The sequence below is a fragment of the Camelus bactrianus genome, chromosome 32, assembly GCF_048773025.1.
Source record: "Camelus bactrianus isolate YW-2024 breed Bactrian camel chromosome 32, ASM4877302v1, whole genome shotgun sequence".
Classification (NCBI taxonomy): Eukaryota; Metazoa; Chordata; class Mammalia; order Artiodactyla; family Camelidae; genus Camelus; species Camelus bactrianus.
The window spans coordinates 4,835,886-4,849,786 of record NC_133570.1 but is presented as its reverse complement, the minus strand read 5'-3'; the positions used below and the strand labels follow the sequence as shown (position 1 = coordinate 4,849,786).

At 56.0% G+C, this 13,901-nt stretch overlaps 1 protein-coding gene across 3 annotated transcripts in view; it reads left to right on the top strand.

Annotated features, from left to right (window-relative positions):
• Window positions 1-13,901, top strand: part of RFLNA (refilin A) — a 234,527-nt gene that overhangs the window by 206,536 nt on the left and 14,090 nt on the right. The window contains exons 1-5 of one of the 3 annotated variants that reach the window (XM_074355936.1): window positions 577-2,062; window positions 3,375-3,491; window positions 4,719-4,809; window positions 5,174-5,395; window positions 7,299-7,604. In XM_074355936.1, the coding sequence (XP_074212037.1) occupies window positions 7,398-7,604 (207 nt within the window). In that variant the 5' untranslated portion in view covers window positions 577-2,062; window positions 3,375-3,491; window positions 4,719-4,809; window positions 5,174-5,395; window positions 7,299-7,397. Of the gene's footprint in view, window positions 1-576; window positions 2,063-3,374; window positions 3,492-4,718; window positions 5,396-7,298; window positions 7,605-13,901 lie in introns of those variants that run through there. The other 2 variants (XM_074355937.1, XM_074355935.1) reach the window with 2 other exon arrangements.

Sequence of the window (13,901 nt, the reverse complement as noted above, 5' to 3'; positions counted from 1 at the left end):
GGGTCGAGGGGTCCCTGTTGCAGGAGGAAAACCTGATCGCCCCGGTGTCCAGGGCTGTCATCCAGCACAGTGCCCTCCGCCGGCAAGGGTAAGGCTTGTCAGGGAACAGGGCATTCCCATAGACTCAAAACCGCTCCCCGCAGGTTCCTGGGGAATCACCAAGAAAAAGATAACTTCACAGGGAAGAAGCATGTTGGACACCACCTCAGCCGAGTGACGAGATGTGAGCCTGATGGAGAATGAGGCAGGCTGACCCGACGTCCCTTCTGCCGTGACGCCAGCATCGCCCCTGTGAGGTTCCCGCCGCAGCGTGTACCCTGAGTCTGATCGCGAGGCAGCAAGCCGACAGACGCAGACGAACCTCCTGACCTGAACGCTTTAAAATTCTCCGTGTCTGGAAAGACAAATAAAAGATGGGACTATTCTAGGACCAAAAGGGACAAAAGAGAAATGACCATTGAGGGTGTGAAGTGACTTGTACTCCTCTCTGAAAATGACTGTCAAAGACTTTTTTATTAAGAGTCTCAGATTTCACCCCCCCCCCCGACCCCCAGGCCAGCTAAGACGTTAGCCTGCCGCAGACTCCCTGGCGCTGTCAGGAGACAGGAGACTGGGGTCCGAGATAAAGGATGTTGTCACTGACAGCCCTGGCAGTAGCCAGAGTGCCACTTTTCCAAGCCCCAGTTCCCCCAGGGCCACTCAAAAAGGCCAAGTGACGCTGCACACACAGTGCCTTGCACTATAGGAGAGGAGCCCTGCGTTGAAGGAAACCAAATGTTTTATAACGGGCAGTAAGCCTGTCTGATCCCCCACCCCCGCCCCCGGGGGAGATAGACTCGTATTGGACAGTAAGCACACCTGCATTTTGCTTTGTAGGGAGACAACATGTCTATTTTTTGAAGCTGTTCTCCTCACAAACATCCTCAAAATGACAGTCCAGACACAGGACAGCCAGGCCGCTGCTCACAAGCTGTGCAGAGAGACACAAGAGACCCCCGGAGAAACTGGCCCCCACCCATCATTGTCCCAACTGAGGACGTCTTGTGCTTGGGACCTGGACTGAAAAAGAGAATGGCTCTCTAGGATGTTACTGGGGTAACTGGGGGAAATTCTGATACGCGGTGGAGGTCATTTCATGTCCCCGCACCGATGTTAATTTCCCCCGGCGCGGTCACACTATGTGGGTCATGTAGGAGAGCATCTTTGTTCTTCAGGTGCCACTGAAATATTTGGGGGTTCAGGGTCAGGATGTCTGTCACTGGGTTTGAAATGATTCAGGAAACAGACCAACTAGATGTTACACGCACACGGGAGAGACAGAGAAAGGCCGGACGGTCCAACATAACAGTCGGCCGGTGGAGGAGAAGGGCGTTTGGGCTTTCGGTATGTTATTCCTTCAACTTCATGAAACAAACATTGGAAGGGGACGCAGCTTCCCCAGGAACACCCAGCTGGCCTGGGGCAGCCTTCTCCTGACTTAAAGGCCTGCATTTTCACTACCACCCTGTCACTGATTTTCTCCCAGCCCTGCCTTAATTAGGTGCTCTGAAGACATAAATAGGTTTTTTGTTTACTCAAGCTGGCAGAAAAGGCCTTTTCAGCTAAAAGCTCCTTAAGCCCCAAAGGTGTGAACCGGCCAGTTAACAGCCGCGAAAACCCTTTCAGCTGTAGACGCCTGTGCACGTGGCCGTGGAGTGATGCAGTCAGCCCGGTCCTGGAATGAGAGAGCGAAGCGCTCAGGAGCCCCACGCCAGGAAGTCAGCCCACAGACCCTGAGAGCAGAGTTTTGAATTATTTTGCTCAAGGCGCCAGGATTCCAGAGGCTGCTGCAGACCCACACTTTCAGAGGGCCGCAGAACGCATTCCCAGGTCCAGATACACTTTGGGTCCACTTTGTCCCCACTTCCCTGTCTTAGCCGGGTGGACGCCGGTCCCTGCCCCCCACCCCATGCACAGGCCCCCGGGGCAGTAAGGCCAGCGAGCAGGCCGTGACCCCCAGACAGACAGCTGCCCGGCAAAGACAGAGCCGCAGGCTCAGAGAGGACGCGCTAAAAATGAAGAGGTGAGTCACTGTTGCAGCTATGTTCCCGTGGGACATCTGTGCCTCGCGCGGGGGACTGAGCAAGGGTGCTATGGAAAAGTCTTTGGGGCCAGGCCGGCCGACAGGGGCGGGCAGGGCGTCCACTGGCCGGGTCCCCGCTGCGGACGCACGGCCCGACGTCAGGGTGCTTAAAATGTGTTTCATTGGGTCCCGTGCCCTTGGGATCAGATCTAATGGCAGTTGTCAGGAGCTTGTGATAAAAAAGGAACTGTTTCTCACCTCTCTTCTTTCTGCCCCTTGGAACTCTGCTTAAAGTTCTGGTGGCTACTTTTAAACACTAAATCGTGTTTGATCACTATTTCCAGGATTCCCTAAAGGTAGACATTATCTGTGCAGTCTGCGTATGAAAAACAAGGATTTAGCTCAGTTTTCACCCCCTGCTTCTCTTAAAAAAAAAAAAAATGTATATATAATGTATAACAGGATCACTTTGCTAAACACCAGAAACTAACATTGTAAATTGACTCCACTTCAATAACAACTAAGAATTGAAAATACACGGATATGTGTGTGCTTAGATACATGTATATTCAATAGATTGATTAAATGCTGATACACTGGTTATACATATACATGCATATATTTAGTACGTTCATTAGTTTGGTCACTTTAACTAGAGAGGAAGTGAGGTGCTGTGATTAAAGGAGGGTCAGGCAAAGGCTGGAGCCTTTTCACTGGCCATATGCTGAGGGCTCAGCCCGGCCCTGGCATGCCTGGAAGCAGGTTCCCGTCCTGTTAATTCCAGTATATTTAATCCTCATTTAATCCCTTTATTAATGTCCCCACTTTGTGGATGGAGGCACTTAGGCACAGAGAAGTCACGCAAATTGCCCAAATCAGAGAGTTGCGGTTCAAACCCAGGCAGCTGAGTATGCCAACAGTGGAAGACCCCTTTCTTTCAAGTGGGGGCTCTCTTGGGGAGTGGGCAGTATTTACAGCTGTGCCCTGCATCCCATGGCCCCATGGCCCCTCCCAGGGGTGCACCCCATTCCTGCTGGCAAGAGCACCCCATGCGAAACTTGATGGGAGCTCCTGAAACAAGAGCAAACAGCCTTGATCTGCCTGCAGGCCCCGCATGCCGGCTGGGGGAGGAAGCAGGCTTTTTGGTGGGTTTTGACTTTGGCCCACGCAAAGGGACCGCTCCTTGTTGCACACAGACCCCTGCCTGATAGCCAAGAAAGGTCCCAGGTGAGGGTTTGAAGAATGGGCCCTGCTGTGTGAGTTTAGGCAAAACACTTACCCACTCTGAGCCTCCTTTTTCTTGTCTCTAAAGGTGCTGTAACTCTCCATGTCCTGCCAATCTTTCCAGTGATGTTGACCATTGAGGAACTCTGGGGAACTCTACAGATCTGATTAAATGAACTGCCACCACCTCCCCAGGGCCTTCAATGTGAGTGACTAGAGCATTTACTCAGACCTGCTGTATATGCATAGCCCACCAGGAAACAGGAGAGTGAAGCCCTGCCTTGGGGAATTTCCAGTGCAGTTGACAAGAGCAGGAAGTGGTCTGTGAACAACCACCATGTCACACGAGCAGGGTCTTTGCTTTAACCCATCCTGGGCCTTAGGGGTCTTCGCCATGCTCCCTAGATGGGCTGTTGGCTTTGGTCCTTTCTGTGCAGGTCCTAGAAATGCCTCATTGTCGGGCATTGGGACCTCAGTCTTGCCTCCCAAATCTCATTGGGACCCAGTGGCAGCTTACCCCACATCCATCCTCATGTCCCCCAGCCTGGCTTGCTCCTTAGTAGCTGTGTGACCTTATGCAAATCACTTAACCTCTCTGAGCCTCCATGGATTGATCTGCTTTATTTAAAAATGGAAGTAATATGCATCCATCTTGAGTTTCGGGTAGTTTCCAGTGTGAGTGAATGTGCAGAGGCTTTTGTAAGCTGTCCATGAATGCACAACCCTACTTCGTGAATGCTCTCCACTGCTGCTTGGAACAAGTGGCTCATGGCTTTCAGTGAAAAAGCCTTTTTTCCTCTGTGCCCTTCCCCTTAATCCTCTGGCCTTTCTCTCTCCCCCTGACAAAGCAGCCTGGGAAAGTCCCCCTGATGCTGGGGTACTGGGTGCGCCCCCCGGAGCTTGGGACCTTGTTAGGTCATCTTTCTTAAAAGCAGGTGACGTCACAAGCTCCTGAACAAATGTCTCCCTTCCCAGGGGCATGCAGTCCGAGGGTCTCCCCTTCTCTCCAGCGCGGGACACACACTTCAGGACCCCTTTTGGGATACCCTAACACTTCTCTGAAATATCCACTTTCTCTGCCCACTCTCTGTCTCCACTCTCCTCTCTACTACTTCAGAAGCAATTTGCATCAGCTCATTCCTAAAATCTTTGGAGTCCCCATCCCTTGACAGATAAAGCCCAAAGCCCCTCACACCACATCCGGGTCCCTGCAGACCTGATCTCAGGCTCGGCCCGCAGCACCTGGCCCGGAGCAGGCACCCAGACCTTGAAAGCTTCCCCGTCCCCTTCTCACTCTCTGGGCTCGCATTACAGAGATTCAAGCCCCCTTCCCCTGAGACTGGCCAAGAAAGCCACCTACCCACCCGCTGGCTCCTGGCTCAAGCTAATTTATGGAAATTTTGGCCTTTTCTCCCCTCTTTGACATTTGCAGACCATCTGGAGCGGGGAGAAACAGAAGCTTTCACAGTAACAGCTTTCAGTCGATGGGCGGCCCCCGGGCCTGCCTCAGTGGATCTGAAAAGGTCAGAGGTCGTGGTCATGGGGTCATTGGTGTGGGCCGCTAACTGAGGGTTTGACATTTGTCGTGCGGTCATGTTTTTCCTGCCACTGGGTGTGTACACATCTCCAACCTGACTCCACACGGGGAGTCCACTCCAGGGGAAGTTGTGTGGGGTGTAGGAAAACTTCCAGAACCCAAGGGGCCTGGTCATGAAGGCTCTCCTGGTAAGCGTGAATGGCGGCATAAGGGGGCCAGGGTTAGGGTGAGGAGAGTGGGGCGCTCACTTAGAGCACGGAATTGGAGGAAATGTCGCAAGTGCAGAAGTCACCACAAACACTATTTTACTGCTGTGTTTAAAAGGTTGAAATTAATGCAAAAAATTCCAGGCGAGCAAAATATCAACATTTTAAATAAAGTCAAGATAACCCTTCATCGATGCAGCCTTGCCCCACACGCCTGCCCCTAACTCCCCACCGGCCCTTGGAGGGTGGGCTGCCTGATTCACTGCCCTGCGGTAAGAAGTCGGCGGTTCTTGTCAAAGACTCCTCTCCAGAGCAGCCCAGCAGTGGAGACAGTTGAAGCCAGCTCCCTTCCATGGGCTTGAGTGGGTGAGTATTTGGGACAAACGTGAATTTTAATGTGTTCATGTTCTGGAAAGCACGGCCCCCCACTTTTGTCCTTTGAGATGATATAACATGTCACCCACTCATTTCTGGTCAGGTAGCCCAAGGCGGAAGAAGGTCTGTCTTGCCTAAGAATTGAAGCAAAGGGAGTCAGTTTGTTCTGTTTGGTTGGTTGTTTGTTTCCCAGAATGCTCCAGGTATTTCAAACCTCCGGTTGGGCAGCAGACTTCCCATGACCTTCCTGGCTGATAGGGAAATGGGCTGTAAACTCACCTGCTAACAGGGACCTCTGTGTCCTGACCCCCCTTCATAACCCCCCAGCACTCTTAGGAAGCTACCCCACCCGTCTGTCTGTTCCTGGAACGCACCTCACTTTCACCACTGAGAGCACCTTTGTCCCTGCAGTACCCCCACCTGGAAGGCTAACTCTTTCTCCGGCTCATGGCTCATCTTAAAATGTCACCTCCTCAGAGCTGGCTTCCAGGAACACCCCAGCAACAAACGGTCCCTCTGATGATCCCTGCATGCAGTGCCTTGTTAATTTCCTCGGTGAAACTCACAGCCTTTGCTTCCTGGGGTGTTTCAGCTCCTTTCCTTGGGACTGGGTGCCCCAGGGCTGAGCTGTCTTACTCATGGGTGGTTCTGCAGTTAAGGGCAGTGCTGAGGGCACAGTAGGGGGCTTGATGGATCCTGATGGAATGAACATGCCTTATGGTGGTGCCCTCAGTTTGGGGGTATCTGAAGAGAAAGCACCAAAGAGAAGCCAAACCAGTGTATCCATCCACACTCAAAACCTCCCCCCACTCCTTTCCCCCTTGGCGAGAATATTAGCCTCTCCCGCATTCCTGCTCTTTTCAAAGCCATCTGCGGGTATCCCTGTATTCCCTGCTTTCAGAATGGAAAGCTGGATCACCTGGGGGTGGTGTGGGGGTGACTGTGTGGGTGGGAGCTGAAAACGAAAGGACCCCCCTCGTCAGTCATCAGAAGAAAGGGAAGGAAGTTCTTTCTCCCCTGGGAGGAAGGGAAAGCAGGGAAAGATGGGCGAGAGCTTTGTCAATAAGCGAAACCTGCTTGGAAGAAATTGGGAAACAGCCAGATGCTAGAGGATTCCAGAAATGTTTACCTATCACCTCCCCCAGCCCCATTTCCACCCAGTGCTTTCCACCCCAAAGGTCCAGCATGTTGGTCTTGGATGATGGAGATACAAGTACCCAGGGTCTTTGTTGCGGGTTTTAGAACATAAACCAAAAGGTGGACAGTCCCCTTAGAGAGGGGCTAAGGGACAGATGCTTGTGAGCACTTAAGCATCTTGTTTCTGCAACCCCCACCCCACCCCCGTGTAAGTTACAGATCTTCTAAAGCAGGTTTCTGAAGATTCTTTTATTCAGACTTCAGTGAGCTGGAGGAAACCTGAAATGGTCCCATCAGACCCTACTATTACTACCACTGTTCCCGGGGATGACTTGGGGAGGGTCAGCCCTCGGTGCTGCCACCAGGGCGTTTATTCCGGAGGGCTGCCGGGCGGTGCAGCCCCCTGGCGCGGGCGGGTGGAGGCGCGGGGCGGGGCGGTTGCCCACCGCGCAGGCAGGGGGCGGGGTGGGCCGGGAGGACGGCCGAGGAGGGAGGAGGAGGCGCCTAGAAAAGGAGGCGCGGCCGGGAAGGTGCGGAGAGGGCCCGGCGGCGGCGTGCGCCTCGGGCTGGGCCGGTGGAGCGCTGAGGCGAGGCCGGGCTCGGCGTGGCTGGAGGGCGGCCGGCGGCGGCAGCAGGCGGGCGGGCGGGCCGCAGGCCCGGCGTGGCAGCGCGGCGCGGCGGCCGCCCCGAGCGCGCGGAGCCAGGGGCTCGCGGGGGGCCCCGGGCCCGACGCGCCGCCTCTCGGCTCTGCCCGCAGGTCCGGAGAGCGCAGCCCTCGCCCGGCCGCCGCCCGCCCCGGGCCCCGGAGCGCGGTGGAGGAGCCCCCCCGAGGGCCTGCGCCCCGCGCTCGCTAGACATGGTGGGCCACCTGCATCTGCAAGGCATGGAGGAGAGCCTCAAGGAGAAGAGCCGGGAGGGCTTGCTGGACAGCCCCGACTCCGGGCTGCCCCCCAGCCCCAGCCCCAGCCCGCCCTTCTACTCCCTGGCGCCTGGCATCCTCGACGCCCGCGCGGGGGGCGCCGGCGCTTCCTCGGAGCCCCCGGGACCCAGCGAGGCCAGGGCGGTAAGTACGCGCCTTCGCCGCCCCCTAGACCGGGTGCCATCCGCCCAGCCGAGAAGGTGGCCTAGTGACCGCCACGCTGCCCGGGTGGGGGTCAGGGCGCGGAGGTGGGGGTGGTCCAGCCTGACCGCGGGACACACAGACCTCTCCCTGGCTGTGGGCCCCTCTAAGGAGTGATTATCTTACTGTCAGCAGTAAAAGGACAGGGGGTGAGGACTGTCCAAAATCCTCAGAGAGGCTGGCTCCGGGCTAGGTGGGCAGGAGCCCCAGGCCAGGCTGTGCAGGCATGCTACCCAGGTTCCTCGGCTGCTCTTGACCAGGCTCCCTGTTTACTGTTCCCCCGTGCTGCCAACGTGAAAGCCTTTTTTTTTTTTTTTAAAAAAAAAAACAAACCCAGACAGGAACCCTTCCCCTCATTGCCGGGATGTTGAGGGATGTTGACGTGGAGCTGAGGCGGTGCTTGGGGGAGGCTGGAACCCCAGGTCAGGACACTCGGGAGTTTTACGTCTTACCGGACTTAGTGGGGCCCTCAGGTGGACTCAGGTGTCTTCCCAGCTTGGTGGCTGGGCTGAGACTGAGTCCCCCACACCCCTTCCCCGCTTGGCGGGAGCACTGCGGGTGGGGTTTGGATCCGGTGCCTTCCAACTTGAGGAAACGACAAGTTGAAATTGGGAGGTTGCTAACCATTCCAGTGGCACTTCCCCGTTCTTGCCACTCTGTGCATGCTTTAACACCTTTTCTACCAGGTGTGCCAGCAGGACCCCACTTTCCTGGGGCCCCGGCAATGCCTTCCTGGTACCTCACGGGGCAGTACCTGCCTCCTCCCAGCTGGAAACCCTCCGGGTAGCAGAAAGGAATGGTTCCCCTGCCTGCAGCCCGTTCATGTGAATGTCACTCGTGTCTCCCTTGCTCCTCAGTCCAGTGGGTCCCAAACTGGAGCGGGCACTGAAATCTCTCGGAGATTGAAAAAAAAAAAAAAAAAAAAACCCATGCCCGCCTCTTACCTCCAGACATTCTCATTGGATGAGTAGAGGCTGGGACCAGGGCGTCGAGATTTTCAACAACCACCCCCCCCACCAGGTGATTCTAATATGCAGCGAAGTTTGAGAATCACTCAGGTGAAAATCATGTGCTGAATTTGAACTTTGGTCTCTTTTAGGGGCTGGGGGTGGGAGAGGCATTCAGGACTTCCAGGGACTGGTGGATGTGACCCAGGCTTTTTGCAGTTAAACTGATCCCGCTGTTCGAACAGGCCAGCCTTCCTGCAAGAGTGTCTCAGACTTGGCACAGCTGCATGGCGGGTATTTGGGCTGCTCATGCGGGGGCTAAATCACTGTGGGGGTCCTACACCAGGGGGCTTGGAGCGGGGGGACAGGGAGCCAGCCTTCCCCCTCATTCTTGGGGTGACCTGGAATCCGTCTCACAGAAGGTTTTCCTGGGTGCTTTTTCTACCTGCCGGGGGCAGCCGTACGAACAGCGTGCCTGGCTTCCTGGGCTTGGCTGTCCTGGTTGACTTTACTTTTTTCCCCTCCTTGCTAACCAGATGCCAGGTCTGGAACTGTGCTCTCTGATCTTTTTAATTTGGCTTGAGGGCAAAACCTGGGCTGTTTCAGCCCAGGTAATGACTCCTGCATTTAGATAGCCTTACCAGGTGCTAGCAGTGGTCTCTTTACTTGCATCAACTCATTTAATTTTCACAGTACTCCTAGGCAGTATGTTTGCACTCTTATTACACCCATTTTCCAGAGAGGGAAGCTGAGGCACAGGAGCTGGGACTTGCCCAAGCTGGTAAGCAGCCGTGCTGGAATGGAACCCAGGGAACTGGGCTCCGGCGCCTCTACCCCAAGCTTCTATTATCCGGCCTTTAACTGTGTAGCTAGTTAACTGCCTACAACCTGTGCGGGTGTTTTTTGTTTTTGTTTTTTTTTAATTAAAAAAGAGAATACCTGTGAACCAACAGGGTTTGAAGATGCTGCTTTTAGGAAAGAGACAGGAAATGGTTGCCATGGGCAACCTCTTCCCACCCCTGGGGCTGGCAGCTGGGGCCCCAGACAGCTAAGTTACTATCATGCAGGCCGCCTCACCTCCTGGTTAACTCTTGTTAAACGTTGCTAATCTGGTGTTTAACATCGCCCTGCCTGCAGATGACTCACTGAGAACGCTTTCCAGGCGCAGGTGTAGACAAATTATTGGCTGTCGATCTTGCACAAAGGGACAGAAACCTCTCCTGAGTCTTGGAGCCAAGGTTTCAGATGCCCAGGAAGAGGCCAGCAGCAACCTGGGCCGGGTTTGCTTTGGCGACCTCGTAGGGTAGGGTCGTGTGTCACCCCACCAAGCATCTGGGTTTCAGCCTGGGGTAAGCGTCTTTGCTTAAACACACAGTTCCCAGCCCTGCCTTCCCGGTCAAAGTTGGTGGCACACGCCCCAGCCTTGGGGGGAGAGGGAGCTGCCGTTCTGTCCGCATCCCCTGGCCCCCGAGGGCCTCACCAGCGTGTCACCCTGTGTATCACGCTGCCCGTACGTGGTAAATTGGCTCACACTCTCCTCCATCAAAGAGGCCCCATCTCCCCCACTGTACTTTAATAAACCAGACTTACCTTATGGACAGTACCCCACTAATGTAGGGTAACCGGCTGGCTGTGACAGTGCCCCCAAGACGAAAAAGGCCTTGGGGACCAACCTGGGTGTGCGTGAACCCCTGACCCCCTATCTTAACTTTCCCATAGGTTTTCTTACTCACTCTTTGGAGCAAAGATGGTAATGGCCTTGGTAATTCCCAAACCAAACAAAGGTCTGGAAATCAGTCATTCGTCCCCCCAATATTTATTAAGTACCTGCTGTATGCCCTGCACTGTCTGGGGGCATGGGTGACAGCGGTGAACAAGATGTTCAAGGTCCCTGCCCCCTTGGAACTGGCATTCTAGTGGGAGAGACAGTCACCCACTTAAATATATGATACAATGCCAGGTGGATTGCTGAGTCCCCTGAAGACAAAAAGCTCGGTGAGGATGGAGCTACTTTAGACAGGGTGGTCAGGGAAGTGGCATGTCATGGAAACCAAAATAAATGAGAGAGTGGTCTTTATGGCTATAGAGCTGAAATGTGTGTCAGTCCACGAGAAGGGCAAGTGCAAAGGCCCTGAGGCAGGAGCAAGATGGTGTGTTTGAGTTGCAGCGTGGAGGCCAGCAGAGGCCAGTGCAGGGCCTTGTAGGCCAAGCTGAAGCCAGAAGGTAAAATTCCATTTGGGCTTTTAAAAATGTCCTTGTGAGTGTTTTATTTTTATGTTTTAAAAGGCATCATAAACTCCCACAGCCCCCCGAATTAGAAACCCAAATCAGAGACTCGACTGAGAGGTGCCTGTGCCGAACTGGCTCTGTGGAGAGCTTGTCTCCCTGCGGTGGGGCCCTGCTCCTCCGCAGGACGCTGGGGCAGCCAGGGCGGCCTGCCGGGCCAGCGGGGCTTTGCCTGTCAGCTGCATTCGTCCCACAAATATCTAAGCCAGGCCGGGCAAGGGATACAGCTGTGGAAACGCCGGACGCTGTCTGTGCCGCCCTTGAGTTCCTGGGGCCTGGGCCGCCAGCTCCAGATGGAGGAACAGCCCACGTCCGTCCTTCCTCCCCCCCGGTCCTGCCTGGCAGAGGCGGGACCTGGGGGGCATCCTGGGGAGAGGGGTACTGCCACCAGGAAGGATGGGTTCGTGTGTGGGGGGTGGGCAGAAGCCCAGCTCCCCCAGTTAACGTGGGCAGCTCGGGACCTCAGGGAGGGCACAGAAAGCATCCGGGATCTCAAGTTGTGTTCTCTGGGGTGCACATCTGAGGGAACAGCCACCACTGGGGTGGGTGAGATGAGACAGACCACCCAGCTGTGGCAGATGAAGTCTTGGCCCGCCGTGGAGAGGTGACAGGAGGTGTGGATCTGAGCCCGTATCCCCTGAAGTGTGGACGTGGGTCTTCTAGCAGCCAGTGTCCTCTCCAGCATCCACCATCACCCTGTCATCTCTGGGGATCTGAGTGTATCTCTGAGAGGCATAGTGGAGAATTTCCCTCAGGACAAGGTGCTGGGTCCCCGGACCCAGATTCTGAGAGAAGCCTCAGGGCTGGATCTGGGTGGAGGTGGCGGGGGGCAGTGGGTTGTCTTTGCCCTATCCTCGAAAATTTCCTGGGGCTGCCCTGCTCTTTGAAGTCTTGGTCATGGCCACCTCTTAGGATCTTGGCTGTCACCACCCCTGCCTGGCCCTCACCCCAAGCCCAGGCTGCCTGGATTTTCTCATTTCTCTGTTTCTGGTTTGTGATGGTGAAACCAAGGTTGAGGGCAGAGAGGGGAGAGTGTTAGGAATTCTGGGAGTTAGTGCCCAGGATTGAGAAGGATGGAAGGATGGATGGATGGACAGACAAATGAAAGGATGGACAGGTGGATACATGCGTGGACAGAAGGATGGTTGGGTGGGTGAATGGACAAATGGATGGATGAATGGACCGGTGGATGGGTAGACAGGCAAATGGATGGATGAATGGACAGATGGACGGGTAGACAGGCAAATGGATGGGCAAATGGACAGACAAATGGACGGATGAATGAATAAAGCATGGAAAGAAGGATGGATGGGTGGATGGATAGACAGATGAGTAGATGGACATATGGAGAGAGAAACGGATGGATGGACAGACAGGTGGATGGACGGATGGACATATGGACTGAGGAGACACAGCCCACATAGCCCCGTTGCGGGCTCACAGGTGTGTCCCTGACCAGGGAAGATGCCTGAGCAGGCGCAGGTGGGAGAGAGCCAGGTGTGTCAGGCCAAGGGAGGATCCTGTTTGCAGAGAGTCGGCCACGAGGGGCTGGGAGCCCTGGCGCCTCCTTTCACCCCGTCTGCTTACTCCTGGCTGGAGTGGCCTCCAGTGGAAATGCAGCAGTGTCTCTGACAGCCCCGCGTGTCTGCAGAAGGCTCGGCGTCTGAGAAACCCTCCCCGCAGCTTCAGTGTGAAAAGAAGACAAGCAGGTCCACAGCCCGCCAGGTGCTCCGGGGACTCGGGAGGAAGCAGGAGCCACCTGGGAAAACGCCCCTGGGGGGGACTGACAGGGAGTCTCCTGGGGGTGAGGTGAGCGTAGTCTGTCCTTCTTGCCCTTGGGACTCCTGGCCTCCCCGCTGGGGTAGGGGGCACGGATATGGTACAGAGAGGCCAGAAGTCTGAGATCCAGGTGTCAGCAGGGCCACCTTCCCTCCGAAGGCTCTGGGGTGACTCCGTCCTGGGCATCTGTTCGAGCTTCTGCTGTGCTGTGCTGGGGGAGGGAGGCAGGTCTTCAGGGGCTCCCTTCCCCCGCCCCAAGATCTGCCACCAATACCCAAGGATAAGAATTCTTGGGGCTTAAATGTCCCCCCTCTTGGATCGCTTTCTTCATGGGTAAAGGTCAAGGTCAGCCTTAGCCCACATGGGCGCCTGGGGTCTCACATCCCAAATACGCCCTGAAGACCATCAAGTTTAATTCCAGTCTCCACAAAAGCCACCCCAACCAGTGAGGTCGGTGGCCTTGAGAAGAGGCCGCTTCGGCACTTGCAGAGGCACCTGTGGCTTTGGTGGGGACGCCTCTCCCCTGTGCTGGGGTGGGGTCTCCCTGGACCCTTCCTCCTGCCACTCGCCCTCCATCAGTAGGGGCTTGATACCCTCTGAGCGGAAAGTTTGAGTTTCAGTGGGTGCCGCACGGCTTCCCCCACGTCTCCCGCCACCATCATCACCCAGACTGGGCACAAACACCACTGTGCCGACCCTGTGTGTCCCTGCGGGTCGGGCCGGGACCCCCGGGTGGCTGGGCTGTCACTGCGTGGCACGGAGCTCTCGCAGAGGAGCGCTTATCGTTCTTGGCGGTCCTGCGGGCCGTGCCCTGTACCACAGCCAGGCTGGGGGAGCGCCAGTGTGTCTTTTGACTTCCAGCCGTTGAGTGTTTATCCTGGCCCCTGTACCTCCCCGGGAAGGCACGTGAATCACTGGGCGAGGCGGGCGGGGCCTGGTGGGCAGAGGGTGGCTGGCAGCCAGCTGTTCTCTGGGTCCCCCTCCCTCTGAAGCCACCCTGGTCTCTGCACACACCACCCCTGCCTGCCCAGGACAGCAGGGAGCCGGGCCAGCCCCGCAGGCTAGAACAGGGTTCTCCGGCCCCTAGAAGGAGCTGGAGGCTGGACCAGCTGTGTCTCCATCCCAGGGTGGGGGGCATAGCGTCTGGGGACTGGGGTCCAGCCTTCAGCTCTCAGCTCCTCTGCACCTGGGACTCAGTTATTCCCCTGCCCCTCAGGGCTGCGAGGGA